Below are 12,769 nucleotides of genomic sequence, written 5' to 3'. Positions count from 1 at the left end.
TGTCTATATTCAGCATTTGTCAAATGTTCATCAGCTCATAAACTCCAGAGGTTTTGCTATCTGACTCAAAGTGTCGACTCCTTTCTTTCTGATAGATCAACGTCTAAAAAGCCTCCATTATGGAGGCACATCTGACCTGCACATTTTTACTTGCTCCTCTCTTTATGCGTGTCCCCCTGCATTACCTTCATGGAAATAAATCAATCAAAGGACACCTCGGAGCAAAAACCCCAGCTGGTACAAAGCGATGTTACCCAGGAGCAGCGCTAACCTGAGCTTTCTGTACAGAGGTGAGTTATGACAGCGTGAGGAGCTTGAGTGTGCCGCAGACTAAACAAGCAGCTGGCTAACCATCTACACACATGCATGAACACACGCGCACGCCTGCAAGTCATCTCAAGAAGCTGGCACTGCTCGTTTTGACAGAAATAAACAAGCTTTAGTTATTAAACGTGCAGAGTTGGCAATTCATTAAGGCCACATGGAAGGATTCATCATTTAAAGAGATGAAGGTGGTTTGAAGAGGCTGCTTGGACCTAATCGTGTTTGCAGTTAGTTTTAGCTGGAGTAACTGACATGGAGAGTTATTTAAAAAAGAACAGTTGGATTGTCACTTCTTACTGCAGAAAAACACACACAGAAAGACTCAAAAGAGGTTTAAACCTGATATCTAGGGAAAAGAAACAGAGCATGACAGTATGGAAGCACTCCTCCCCCTGCTGGACGTAATGCTGACATTACAGCCACAAAGCAAATTCAAAGAGAACATTTGAGTAAAGTAAGTTTGGAATGGAGGGTCCCAATAGGAATTTTTATATTGTATTTTGATCAGAACAACCACAGATTTAATGATTTAGCTAAATAAAATAAAGCTAAAAAATATCAAATGAAAAGCCTCCCCCCACTATCTACATAACAGAACAATACAAACACACAACTATTAATCTAAAGACTAACACAACAGCCCCATTGACTTGCAGTGCCATCCGTTCATCTTCAGGCATCCCTTTAGGGTTCACACGTCCCACAGTAACGGCTGCTGGAGCTGCTGGAGCCGTTACTGTGGGACGAAGGCGGGGCGCACCGTGAGCAGGGCCGCACAATCACCTTAGGGCATTTTAAAGACACCAAATAACTTAGGAAGCATGTTTTTGGACTGTGGGAGGAAGCCGGCGTGCCGGGAGAAAACCCACAAATGCATGAAGAGAACATGCAAACTCCACCCAGCCAGGATTTGAACCAGGGCCTTCTCGCTGTGAAGAAAGTGTGCTAACCGCTGTGAGACATTGGTTTGATGGCAGGTGAGGGGGTTCATTGTGCTCCCTCCAGCTCACTTTGAGTGAATTAACTCTATATTTTTGTTCTGCCGCTTCACAAAAAGCAAATAAAAAACCAGTAAAAGGCAAAATGCTTGTATTGAAATCTTTGACGTAATACAGGTGTATTATACAGTACATTGGCATTAAGGCAGGCAGTATAAAATGAGTTGTCGCATTGGAAGCATACAAAGAACAGCATATAAAAAAGCTTATTTAATGATTCAAGTACCACTAACTTCAGTTCTTTAAGACTTTTCTACAAAATGTACAAGAACTGGATCCCATTGGCTGAATAAAAAGGTTGCCTCCAAACCTACATGTGAAGAATGTTAGGAGGATTCAACACCAAAAAGTTCCTGTCAGTGAATTTGCTTTTACAGACGGAAATGTTTTACACACCTCACCCCCAAAGCATTAAAACCCACAAACAACTGAAACTAACAAACCAGTTTGATTAGGTGCAGCTTTTACTGTCTAAAAGTTCATTTATATATATATATAAATAAAAAGGTGCAAGGCAGAAACAAAGCACTGTGGGTAATAAGCTGTTTAATGCTGCAAACCTACCTCCAGGTGAGGAATAGTGTTGCCTCCCAAACAAACGTTTAAAGCCTCTTTCTACAGCATGATGTTGATGCACGATGATGAAGATGAGCCTGCAGTGGTTTTTTGTTGTCTTGGGGGCTTTTTCACCCAAAAAGATGCTTTAAGAATCTTAAACATATTCTGGATTCAATTTCGGATCAACAGCTGACATCATACTTTTTATAAGCGACGATTATTCTACTAAAAATGCGACTGAAGCAGAGGAGGGTTTACTATTCTCACGTCTGATGGGCTGCCACAAGGCCATCAGGAGTTTAACTGTTATAAAGTCTTTTAGACTCAAGTCTGAGTCTTTTCCTTTCTAGTTCCAGGCTAGAGGAGGAAGCATGAGGTTTTTAAGGTTTACCTGCAGCAGCAAATGTTTTCTTCAGTCTCATCACTTCTAGGATTCACAACAAGCCAAGCTCAGGCGGAAAAAGTAGTGACTAAAACTGTTTCACTGTAGCACCAAATATGTTGTGTCCTTTAACATATGAAGGATGTAGTCATCAGCTGGCAGGATGATACACAACTGCTCACAAAACCTCTAAACCACCTCACAAGACTGCAGAGGTTGAACAGAGAAGTCCAGTTCTGATCTGTGGATCCCACAGTCAGCAGGGAGGAGGGGCCTTTCAGATCCTCAGACTGACAGGTAAAGTTTGTTCTGCTAAGCGCTGCAGGCTTTGAGGGTCAAGCCGAAAATTACTTTTAGGTTTATTTCAGTTCACTTCTCTGCATCGATGTAAATACTGAGCTCGTAAACAAAAAGACCAAAATATCCGTCTCCCCGTGTTGCAGCATGACTTTCAGATTAATGAGCTTTAAAATGTTGTCATATCGCTGAATGGCTATTTTTTCCTCAGTTTAAACAGAAATAGAGCGTATTGCAAGCATCGTGCAAGACCAGATTTGTTTTAAATTACAGTCAGACAAACAGTTTCATCCCAGAAATGATTAAAATTCACATAAAGCATTTTTTTTCTAAAAAAGAACCACTAACTGTTCTTTCAGACTGAATTTAAAAGCAAAGAATCACTTTCCCTTAAACAACACAAACTCAAACGTTTAAAACTCAAGTGATTTAGACATTTCTAAAAAAATAAAAAGCACAGAACATTTAAATCAGTATTTTAAAGCCACGGTACAGCTCAACTGTTTGGTTCCGTAACTTCTGTACAAAGAAAATTGATTGGATCTGCAGGAAAATTCTCAAAAGCAGAAAGACATTCAAATCTTTCATGCGATTTTTTTTTTTTTTTCTACAGCAACATTTAAAAAAGTTATCAGGTAAAGAGATTAAATATTTCAACTGCCAAATGGAATGATGATTTTAAGATTCGGGATTTTTTGGCCCTTAAGACTAAATATACTGTACCTTTAACATTTTAAAGAATTAATATACAAAGGTTTTTTTTTTTCCCATTCGCATAAGTTTGACTAAGTGCCTATAATTTTCAACAAAAGCCACAGTGGGGATTGGGATGTTTGATGCAGAGCCTTGGAATCAGTCTTTTGTGAATGAAGCAGGAGGTTCAGTGAACGTCTCTGCTCTTTTTGGAAAAATGCTGCTGGAGGGCGTTTCTGCCCGTCAGGGTCTCTGCGTGTCGTACTGGTAGCGGTTCAGCTTGTCCGGGTCGTTCGATGCCATCTGAGTGAAATCCTGGAAGATGTCCTGGTAGGTTTCATCTCCTTTAAAAAACAAAGGGGGAGAGAACACGGATGAGAAACTAAATAAGCAGCTTTTACAACCTGTTGTATAATATATTTTTCCTGACTCCGTCTGAAGTTTAGATATTTAATATATGAGCTTAAAGTCCATTAAAATTAAAAATGTCTTAAGATTCATAGCAAAGAAAAACAAAGAGAATCCACATTGAAGTGACGACACACAGTATTTCCCACCAAACCACTTTTTTCTTTTTAAATTACTTCTGTCAGGCAGAAATTTGACCTCACAATGGCATTTCAAGCCCCTAAAGTCACTAATAAATGTTCAGATCAAATATAAAGAAATATACGAATAACTGACATGTTGCCACGTTTCGGTGAGACTGTTATGGGAAATTATCACCCGAGTTACTGAAGTAAGAAGAGATGAAAAAGAAAAAGTTGCTCATACCTGTCAGAGAATCTGTGTGGCTACAAACATGACAACACATAGACAAGAAAAAAACAGAAAGAAAAGAGGAAAAAATACAAGAAAACAGAGCAGAGCTCCTTTAACTCAGAACAAAAAGAAAGCCCACAAACAGCAGGTTTGTCAACAACTGTATTGTGTTTAAAGTGCAGAGTTTATGTACAAAAGTACAGTTGTGCTGGCCTCACCGCCCCCAAAGCAAAAGAAAACCAACAAAGGAAAGGCACAAACTCTGGGGAGGAGAGCAATGAAAGCAAAGCGAGAATATTCAGAATGAGGAGAGGATGTGAGCCATGAGGAAGAAGAGAGTTTCAGAGAAGAAAGAGTCTCAACGTGGACCAAAGCAGCCCTTTTGATTAACTGTTAGAAGAACACAGAACTATGGAGTCAAATCCAGTTGTCAATAAAGTTATTTAAGAAATGCCAATAAAAATGGGGAGTAGCTTTGAGGTTAAAACAGCTGCTGCTCTGTCTCTCTCTTTTATTGTGAAGGTAAGAACAGCTGGCAGTCACTTCTCCCTCACATCCTCAACATCTGATCATTCCTCATCAGCTGATAGGTAAATGACAAACACTTTACTCTTTTAAGGAAACAACCCTCTTGTATTTAAAGTAAAGAAATACATGAACATAAATACTGAAAACACATTTTTATCTAGTCTCTTCGTTCATATACTCTTATTTCTAAAAAAAAAAACAAAAAAAAACATTTTCTACACTTTGATAAAGCAACGTTCAGGCTAAAAACAGTCCAGCTTCTTGCAGCAGCATCAACACCCAAAATATTACAATCTCTGACAGTGGGGAGCTCAGACGTCCCTCAACTCGCATAAATGCTAAAAAACCATTCATTAAGAAAATAAAAGCCTCATTTGTGAGTGATTAGATTCTTAAAATGTTCACAAACAGGCTCCATGCTCAAAATAAGACATTTTGTTCAGCAGGGGGCGCTCTTCTCCCTTTAACCACAGCATCAAAGCGCTTTGGAGCACTCTGAGGAGTTTTTGGGATGGGGCCTGCACCATGATGAGAGGAAAAATGAAACTGGGGCACCAAAAATCTGCACTAATTTCACAACCTTCGTTTATGAAAACTCCAGTAAAATTTTTCCCCCCCAGATTCTGATAAATAAAAGCAGGGAGTATCTACTACTGTGTTCTAAATGATTACATGTCCTTCAGAGTTATTGCACCACCTTTACAATTTATACATGATTGGTCTATATTTGAATAGACACCAACATTCCAGTTCATCAATGGATTTGCAGTAAAATGCTGTTCATAATACAATATTTAGGATTTTTCATATTAACAGACATCAAACGATCACTCCTAACTAACAATAAAAATATTTTTCTTAAATAGGAAAAATGTAACAGTCATGTGAACAGAGTCCTTCCTGTGCAGACGCTCCTCTTCTGTCCCATGCAGATCAGTAAACAGATGTACATCATCATTTACAAGACTTACAGTTAGGGTATCTGCATACGGATCAGAAAGTTTTCCCCAATAAAAGAAAAGCTTTATGAAAAATATCTAAATGTGTTCTTTCTGCTCGGGCATGTAAAGGAAAAGACGCACAGTATTTATACAGCAGGTAAACAAACTTTGAAAGCAGGCATAACCTCCAACAGATTTTAAATAAAACGCCATCAGAAATGTTGATTTGATAATCGTAGTTATTGCCGGATGATGGAAATGGCGTTTGCTTTGCAATGTTAGTGTCAAAAAACACTCAATAACAGAATAGAACAAAGATACTAAGACGAGCAGAAATGTTTTAACAACTGCTATGGATCAATGACCTAAACAAATCCCCTAAACAGAGGAAAAATATGTCAAATCTAACCAAAAAAAATAGACCCACAATAAAGTCAAATTAACTTTTAGTTTGCTTATAATCAATTTCTGACATGAGCAACAGTAGAAAAAGAAAAGTTCAATGTTCCACTTTGGAACAAAGCTCTTCAGCATAGTTGGGGGTGCATGGTATTCACCACGCCCCCCCGGACAAAGCTGGACCTATGAGCTGGAAGGAAACCTCCCATTGAATCAAGTTACTTAAAAACAACAACATTATTTTCATTATTAAAGTGTTAAATGTTTTAGTCCTTTTGATTCTATAACGATAGAGAGTTTCACCACATTTTCTCTTTTGTCAATCTAAAATACTTTTGTGTTTTAAATACAGGTATTCACACTTAAAAGCAAACGTTTCAGGTTTGTCATTTCTTTGGAGCTTTATAAAGATAATGCTTTCATTTTTGTTTTTTGTTTCTAACTCAGAATGGGTTCAATGAATCCACTCCAGCTGGAACGTCTCTACTGAGACTCGTCTAACTGCAGGTTAATGAACTCCTCCATGCACTTCCTGTACTGCATTTCGGTGGGGCTGTTGGAGTGATATTGACCTGACTGGCTGTAGGGCCCCTCCGACTCTCGCATCTCCTCGTTCATCTTGGCCAATCGCAACCTGAGGAGTTTCAAAAGAAAAATCCAGTTACAGGTGGTCATAATAAAAGTTAGGGATGCCTCTATTATGGATTTCAAACCGATCGTATGTTACACCATTGAAACAAACCGTGGGGAAAGTGAATCATTGCATCTCTACTGCATACGTTTGCATTACGTTAGAACACGTGTTGGGCTAAATTTAATAGAGTTCATATTGTCTTATTACATGAGACCAGGCTTAGTATAAGCCAACTGAAAGCTTTTCTTCATGGTTAATTGCCTATTGGCAAATAAAAAAAAAAAAGTATTTTTCTGAATTTTTTATTTTTTGCTGTTGTTTTGTAATACACAAATCATTAATAGAACTCCAAAATCGAAGTTTTAACTGAATTGTGGTAAAAGTGATTCTTTGCATTTATACCTAAAAAAGTCAAATAAGTTTAATGACTTCTTTGTGACCTAGATCAGGTCAGAAAATAAACTAACTCAATTCTAAAGCTGAGGGTGCCTCGGCTCATTATTGAAAACTCTATGGGTTAAACCACAAAATCTCTCTTTGAAAATAAATGTTTCAAAGCTGCCAACTATATTGAAAAAAAAAAAGTTAGAAATGGGTAAAACTTACAATGTGACGATATCTGCATTAGCTGCCTCCACTGCAACGGTCAGGGGCGTTTTCTCATCGATGTCTGCTGCGTTTTGATTTGCTCCTCTTTTCAAAAACAAACAAACTTGCCTAAAACAGAAAATGGAAAGTAAATATTCCTGCAGGTTTCTCAGCATCATAGAACATCCAAATCTATTTACAGACCCCGTGTGGCCCAGCATGGTGGCATGGTGCAGCGGCCCTCGGCCCTGAGCGTCCTGCTGGTTCACATTTGCTCCATTTTGAAGTAGAAACTCGCATGTGACTAGAGAGCCCTGAAACCAGCATTTATACAGCTAAATGGAACAATTCAGATGGAAAATGATGAAATACATGTAAGGTGAGATTTTACTGGATCAGAAAACACTTCCATCAGCCGACTTTCTGACAGGAGTGAGTTTTCTTCATCACACTGACCCCTTGCACCGCCATAATGAGTGGCGTCCTCTTTTCCTCCTCCGTGTTGACCCAGTTGACCTCAGCTCCATGTGCCAGAGCTTCTGCCATGTCTCTGAGGCTGCGGGCACACGAAGCCCAGTAGAGCTGCAGACCCGGGCTGTACTCTTTGGGTTCGTAGAAAACCATGTCCTTACATGGCCTTTGAGGAGGAACCGCAGAAGGCATGGGAGGAGACTCAGCTGCTTCTGACAAAAGGGAAAAAGGATGAATTTGCGTTTTATTGATCGAATAAACTTTTGGTTTTATCATTTTGTTCATTGGTCCTGATAAAAAAAATGATCTTCTAGCCTCAGTACTGTTGAAACTGTTCACACGAGGCTTTCAGGAAGTAGAGAATCATTTGAGCTGTGGGATTAAACGCCCTGTGAATTTTTGGTGCTGACAAACAACAAAAAGGTTTGGGCCTAACTAATTTGGGCATGTCCAAAGTCCGGGCCATGGGCCTGCATTCATATTTCTACCGGCCCGCAGGCTCCTGTCATAAATTTAGGAACTGTGTGTACGATTGCTTGATTGTGATTGCCTGAATTACATTGTAAGCCATTGTTAAAACTGACTTACAGTGTTAACCTGTGACAACAGCCTAAGGGTCAAATTGTTTTGTTTCTGAGATTATTTCCTGTATATTATATTTCCTGTGTACATGGTTTAAATTTAGAAGCGTAGAGTGAGCATTTAATGAATAATTGATGAAACATTTCATATGAAGCCAGGTTTAATGTTTACAAAAGGTTTTTTTTTCCCCGGTAAACATTTATTCTATTCTTCAATTATTTATTATTCTCTTTAACTATTTTACTATTTTATTTCTGGTCTTCAAAACAGAAATTCAGTGTTTTTGAAAAAAAAGTATTCCAGTTCATTTGCATTGGTTCTGTGTGAAGAAATGAAAAGTATCTCATTGCAAAAAATTAAACAGTTTATTTGCATTTAATATTATTATCAAGGTTCAAAGAATAGTTTTCACCTCACCAAATCTGGCCCTTTTTGCCAAAAGTTTGGACACCCCTGGCCTAACTGATCAATTATTCAAAACAAATCCATCTTTACTTAGTCAACAAATCCACTTAAAAAAAGTTTAAATACATTTCCTGTTTAAAAAAAAAGATTCTGTTAGTTTGTAAAGTAAAAAAATCTAATAATTTATTGACGAACGAACAGTTTAAATTACCAGCTCTGTGAAAAAGATTTTATAATTAAAATAAATCAATATTTTATCATATCCTGATGTGGAAACAGAATCAACTTGTGAGTTGAACCTTTATGCACGTCCAAACCACATATTACATTTGAGTTGTATTTTTGACAGCTTGGGTTTGTTCATCAGACTCCAGCAGCAGACGAGCCGTCTCACCTGCATCTGCCAGGCTGTTGTTGGAAGGTGTGTTGGCCAGCATCTCCCTGCTCCCATCAGCACTGTTCTGAATGCCACTGTCTGCACTCCTCACTGGAAAACAAACAACATACATCACAACATGCAGAGGAACATCGGGATGTGAGTCACTCATATCAGAGAATAAAAATAAAAGGAACACTTCTGCTGGTTGCTCTGCAGGTCAACAGTCACCAGTGCTTTCTTTTTGTATCTTTAAAGACCCACTCCGATGAAAATTGTGCTTTTGGTGTTTTTAACATGTTCTTATGGCATTCTTACTTAGGATGGAGGAAATATTTTAAGAAAATGTGGTTAATTTCTTTATTTAAATTGTTGCAAATCACAAGAAGACAAAAAAATGCTGTTTGAAAAAGAGCTTATTTGTGATGTAGAAAATATGCTGGGAGGACCACAAGCTCCCTGCTCTGCTTTGCAACAGAGAGGAGAAGGTGGGGGGCTACTCTGTGCCAACAGTCCCGCCCACAACTTAAAGGTGAATTTCTGATGACGACTGCTGCCCTGCAGAAACTATGTCCTAGAAAGTGACTGGTTTATTGGTTTTGGCTATAATCACAATCCAAAAGGCCAATGAGAAACGCTTTGACAATAGATCAAAGATGATTGGAGTGGGTCTTTAACCCGTTTTTTGTCTTAGTAAAAAGCATTTTCATACAACTAAAAGAACCTTTACATGTTTGATTAACCAGAACCAAAGATGCCCCTAATATTTTTCCAACTTAAGGTGAAAAAAGCAACGAAAAACAAAGAGACCAGGATGAAAAATTCCCTCCAGGGTTAGGACTCGGGTCCTTAAGGTCTGAAGAATGATGACACATTAAAGTGCAGGTACCAAAGACCAAACCAAATGTGCCCTTTCCCAAAGAAAACAAAGTAGATGAGGGGCTCTGAAATTCCCCCAAACTGAGAGCATGCTCTTTCAGACGCTCTGGATGGGGAAGCAACAGGAGAGTGGAAGAAAGGTTTTAGTCTGCAGCTCCAAGATGTGAATGGAAATGAACGGGAGGGGGTGGACCGGAAGCAAGCCGACACTCAGCTTTTAGTACTTACTGCTTCTAAGTTTGGAGGAGTTGTCAAAGTAGGAGAAGAGCGAGTCAAGCTCATCGGGACAGAAGAGAGAGTCGCGGCGGGCCTCCACGCCGCCGGCGGCAGCTACGCAGGGGATGGCGGGAGTTCGGGATTTGGAAAGCGGAAGGGGGGCAAAGCAAGTGGTGATGTGGGGACATTAGGGTTGGCATTATGAGCAGAAGTTATTGTGGAGCACAAAACAGCCAGAGGAGGGAATGAAAAGAGTGGAAAACAGGAGGTTGAAAAGGAGGAAGGCAGGGTGAAAGCACAGATAGATACTGACTCAGCTAACACTGGCACAAAGACTACAGAAAGCGCAGCGAAGCTGAGAGGGCTCAGACATATGCTGTTCACAAAGAACATACAGTATGCCAGTGTGAACGAAAAAAAATCCATGATGCACCATTTCCTTCCAGAACACTAACCTTCATTTGTAGGAATATTGAAATAAACATTTTGGAGTTTGATTTTGTAGGTACTACATTATTTTTTTAAAGTTTCACATAAGCAGAGAGGAAAAAAAAAACATTTCTTTTTATGATGTACTGACCGGTCTGGCCTGGAACATTGAGAGCAGGACCAAGTTTTGGCGTGGGTGGAGGGGCTCTGGGTGGCAGATGCTCAGTACTGCTGCTTAGCCTCTTCTCCTGTTTACTGAGAGAAACCACTTTGTTTCGAAGCTCCTCGTCTGATGGTCGACGAACAAACCGCCGATCCACGTACTTGGCTTTAATATAAGCCTCCACCTCATGCCTGTTGACAAACCACGTTTTGCAGATGCATGAAGGGAAATCCCGACAGTTTTAGCAACTTGATCATAACGGTAACAGTGACAGATTCACTAGATGGATGTTGATCTTTTGGTCAGAACATATCTATCCTCTTCTTGGGGTCAATACCTGGGGTCTCCTGGCTGTGGTTTTCGGGCTCCCAGCTCTTCACGACGAGCTTCATAAATCTCGTTGATTGCTTTGTTACCCAGTTCACACATCAACTATGAAATAAAAAAATAAAAAAACACAATCACTGGAACTGCACATTAGAAGTAAGTAGGGGGATTTAATGTTCAAACATGGGCAGAACTTTGGTGTTAAGCCCGTCACACCCGAATTTATTTCCAGCAACAACAACAAAAAAGTCACTTATGTACATGCCAAAATAAGGTAAGTTTGGAGCAGAAGAAGTTTGAATGAATGAATGAATGAATTCAGTCACCTTAAGCAGCTCTGGTTCCCATGAGTCCAAAGTCAACGATCGAACCTTTGAGAAATGAACTCCCAGACTCCTGTTGTTAAAAGATTTCAAAACAATCTCAGCACCATGACATTATTATTATTTTTCTTTAGTTTCTGTATGCTTAAAAAATAGCATAATGTTGAAAAAAATCATTATATTGTACTGGATGACTTACTTGTAAATTCCAAAATTAATCTTAAAATTAATCTTTAAATATTGAACAGAAAGAGCCAAATGTCCTCTTTTAGTTTTTGCCTCTAGTTCCATTCAAATACTGGTCAGGGTTGTATTCTCAAACATTTAACATTTGAAATGTCTCTCTCAACTCGGAAATATATATATTTAGCAAAAACCATTAAATGCCATTTTTTAAATACTTTGTGAAAAATTATTAAAACTTTTAAATACTATGTGTTTAGCCCTAAATTGTAAGATAGTCATTTTTGTCTTCTGTTTGTTCTGTTAAACTTTTATCAGTTTTGACGAAATTAATGATTTATGTTGATTTTTCTGTTCAGTAAAACCTCAGTCATCTCAGGTTTAGGAATCTTTTTTTATCTAAACAAACTACTTGTCCAGGTTTGAATAGAGCCAGTAATGCTTTATTCCAAAACAGGGAATTTGTGGGAACTGAGCCGGTTAATTAGATCTTAATATTTGAATTATGGGCAGGTTTGTAAGCTTACACAACAGTGAGTTAACATTATCCTAAATCTCTGAGGAGCAATGCTCTGTACTGTCCTTTCACACCAAAGTACAGATGGAGATGTTTTTATTTCCATGGAACTTACATAAACAGAGAGAACATTTTAATTATTTCAGGCTTTCACAGATAAAATAAACTCCAAATGAACAGAAAAAATAAAAAATGAAAGCATGCCTTGCTGTACTAAATGTGTATTGTGTACATCCTTGAACAGACAATTTTTTGTATTTGGTGATTTTCCTTGTTAATTGGCAAAATCATTCTAAGCTTCTGAAGGAGATTTGGGTTCATTTAGTTTAAGCTTTTTTAAAGATGAAGTTTGAAGAAGCCAGAAAAAAAGAACAACCTACCTGTGAATGCCAGAGCACTGGATGCACAGAGTGATGCCCAGGTTGATGCTGGCCCAGCGGGGATCGGGTTGGCCGCAGTCACAGCAGCAAGAATTTCCAGGGATGGCTAGAACTTTCTGCAGGGCGCTCTCACCCTTCAGTAACCTCTCCTTTGGCTCACCTCCGGAGTCCAAGCTTCCTGTTGATGTGGATGACTTCCTGTCGAGCTTCTGACCCAAGGAGGACAACAGGAAAGTGTTTTGTCTTAAAGATTTTTAAAATGAGATACAATAAACTGAAAGAATGTTTTTTAATGTATTCGTCAAAACTATGTTGTTATAAATAACATCATGCTAAGTGTTTCAGTAAATTAATGTATGTCCTGCAAAGATGAATTCTCACCTTTTACATTACAAACTAGGAATTTAGCTCTGA

At 38.8% G+C, this 12,769-nt stretch overlaps 1 protein-coding gene across 7 annotated transcripts in view; it reads right to left on the bottom strand.

Moving 5' to 3' along the window:
- Window positions 1-1,396: 1,396 nt before the first annotated feature.
- The window catches only part of acap2 (ArfGAP with coiled-coil, ankyrin repeat and PH domains 2), a 58,240-nt gene continuing 46,867 nt past the window's right edge, over window positions 1,397-12,769 (bottom strand). For 3 of the 7 annotated variants that reach the window (XM_023954214.1, XM_023954217.1, XM_023954218.1), the window contains 11 exons: window positions 12,356-12,564; window positions 11,279-11,348; window positions 10,963-11,057; window positions 10,614-10,816; window positions 10,046-10,147; window positions 8,957-9,049; window positions 7,561-7,787; window positions 7,309-7,418; window positions 7,123-7,233; window positions 6,455-6,516; window positions 1,397-3,596 (listed from right to left, as the gene is read on the bottom strand). In XM_023954214.1, coding sequence (XP_023809982.1) covers window positions 3,496-3,596; window positions 6,455-6,516; window positions 7,123-7,233; window positions 7,309-7,418; window positions 7,561-7,787; window positions 8,957-9,049; window positions 10,046-10,147; window positions 10,614-10,816; window positions 10,963-11,057; window positions 11,279-11,348; window positions 12,356-12,564 — 1,383 coding nt within the window. In that variant the 3' untranslated portion in view covers window positions 1,397-3,495. The remainder of the gene's footprint in view (window positions 3,597-6,454; window positions 6,517-7,122; window positions 7,234-7,308; window positions 7,419-7,560; window positions 7,788-8,956; window positions 9,050-10,045; window positions 10,148-10,613; window positions 10,817-10,962; window positions 11,058-11,278; window positions 11,349-12,355; window positions 12,565-12,769) is intronic. The other 4 variants (XM_023954215.1, XM_023954216.1, XM_023954220.1 and 1 more) reach the window with 4 other exon arrangements.

Source organism: Oryzias latipes, chromosome 4 (assembly GCF_002234675.1).
Source record: "Oryzias latipes chromosome 4, ASM223467v1".
Classification (NCBI taxonomy): domain Eukaryota; kingdom Metazoa; phylum Chordata; class Actinopteri; order Beloniformes; family Adrianichthyidae; genus Oryzias; species Oryzias latipes.
Note: the sequence above shows the minus strand (reverse complement) of the source record. Positions and strands in the feature narration are given on the sequence as shown.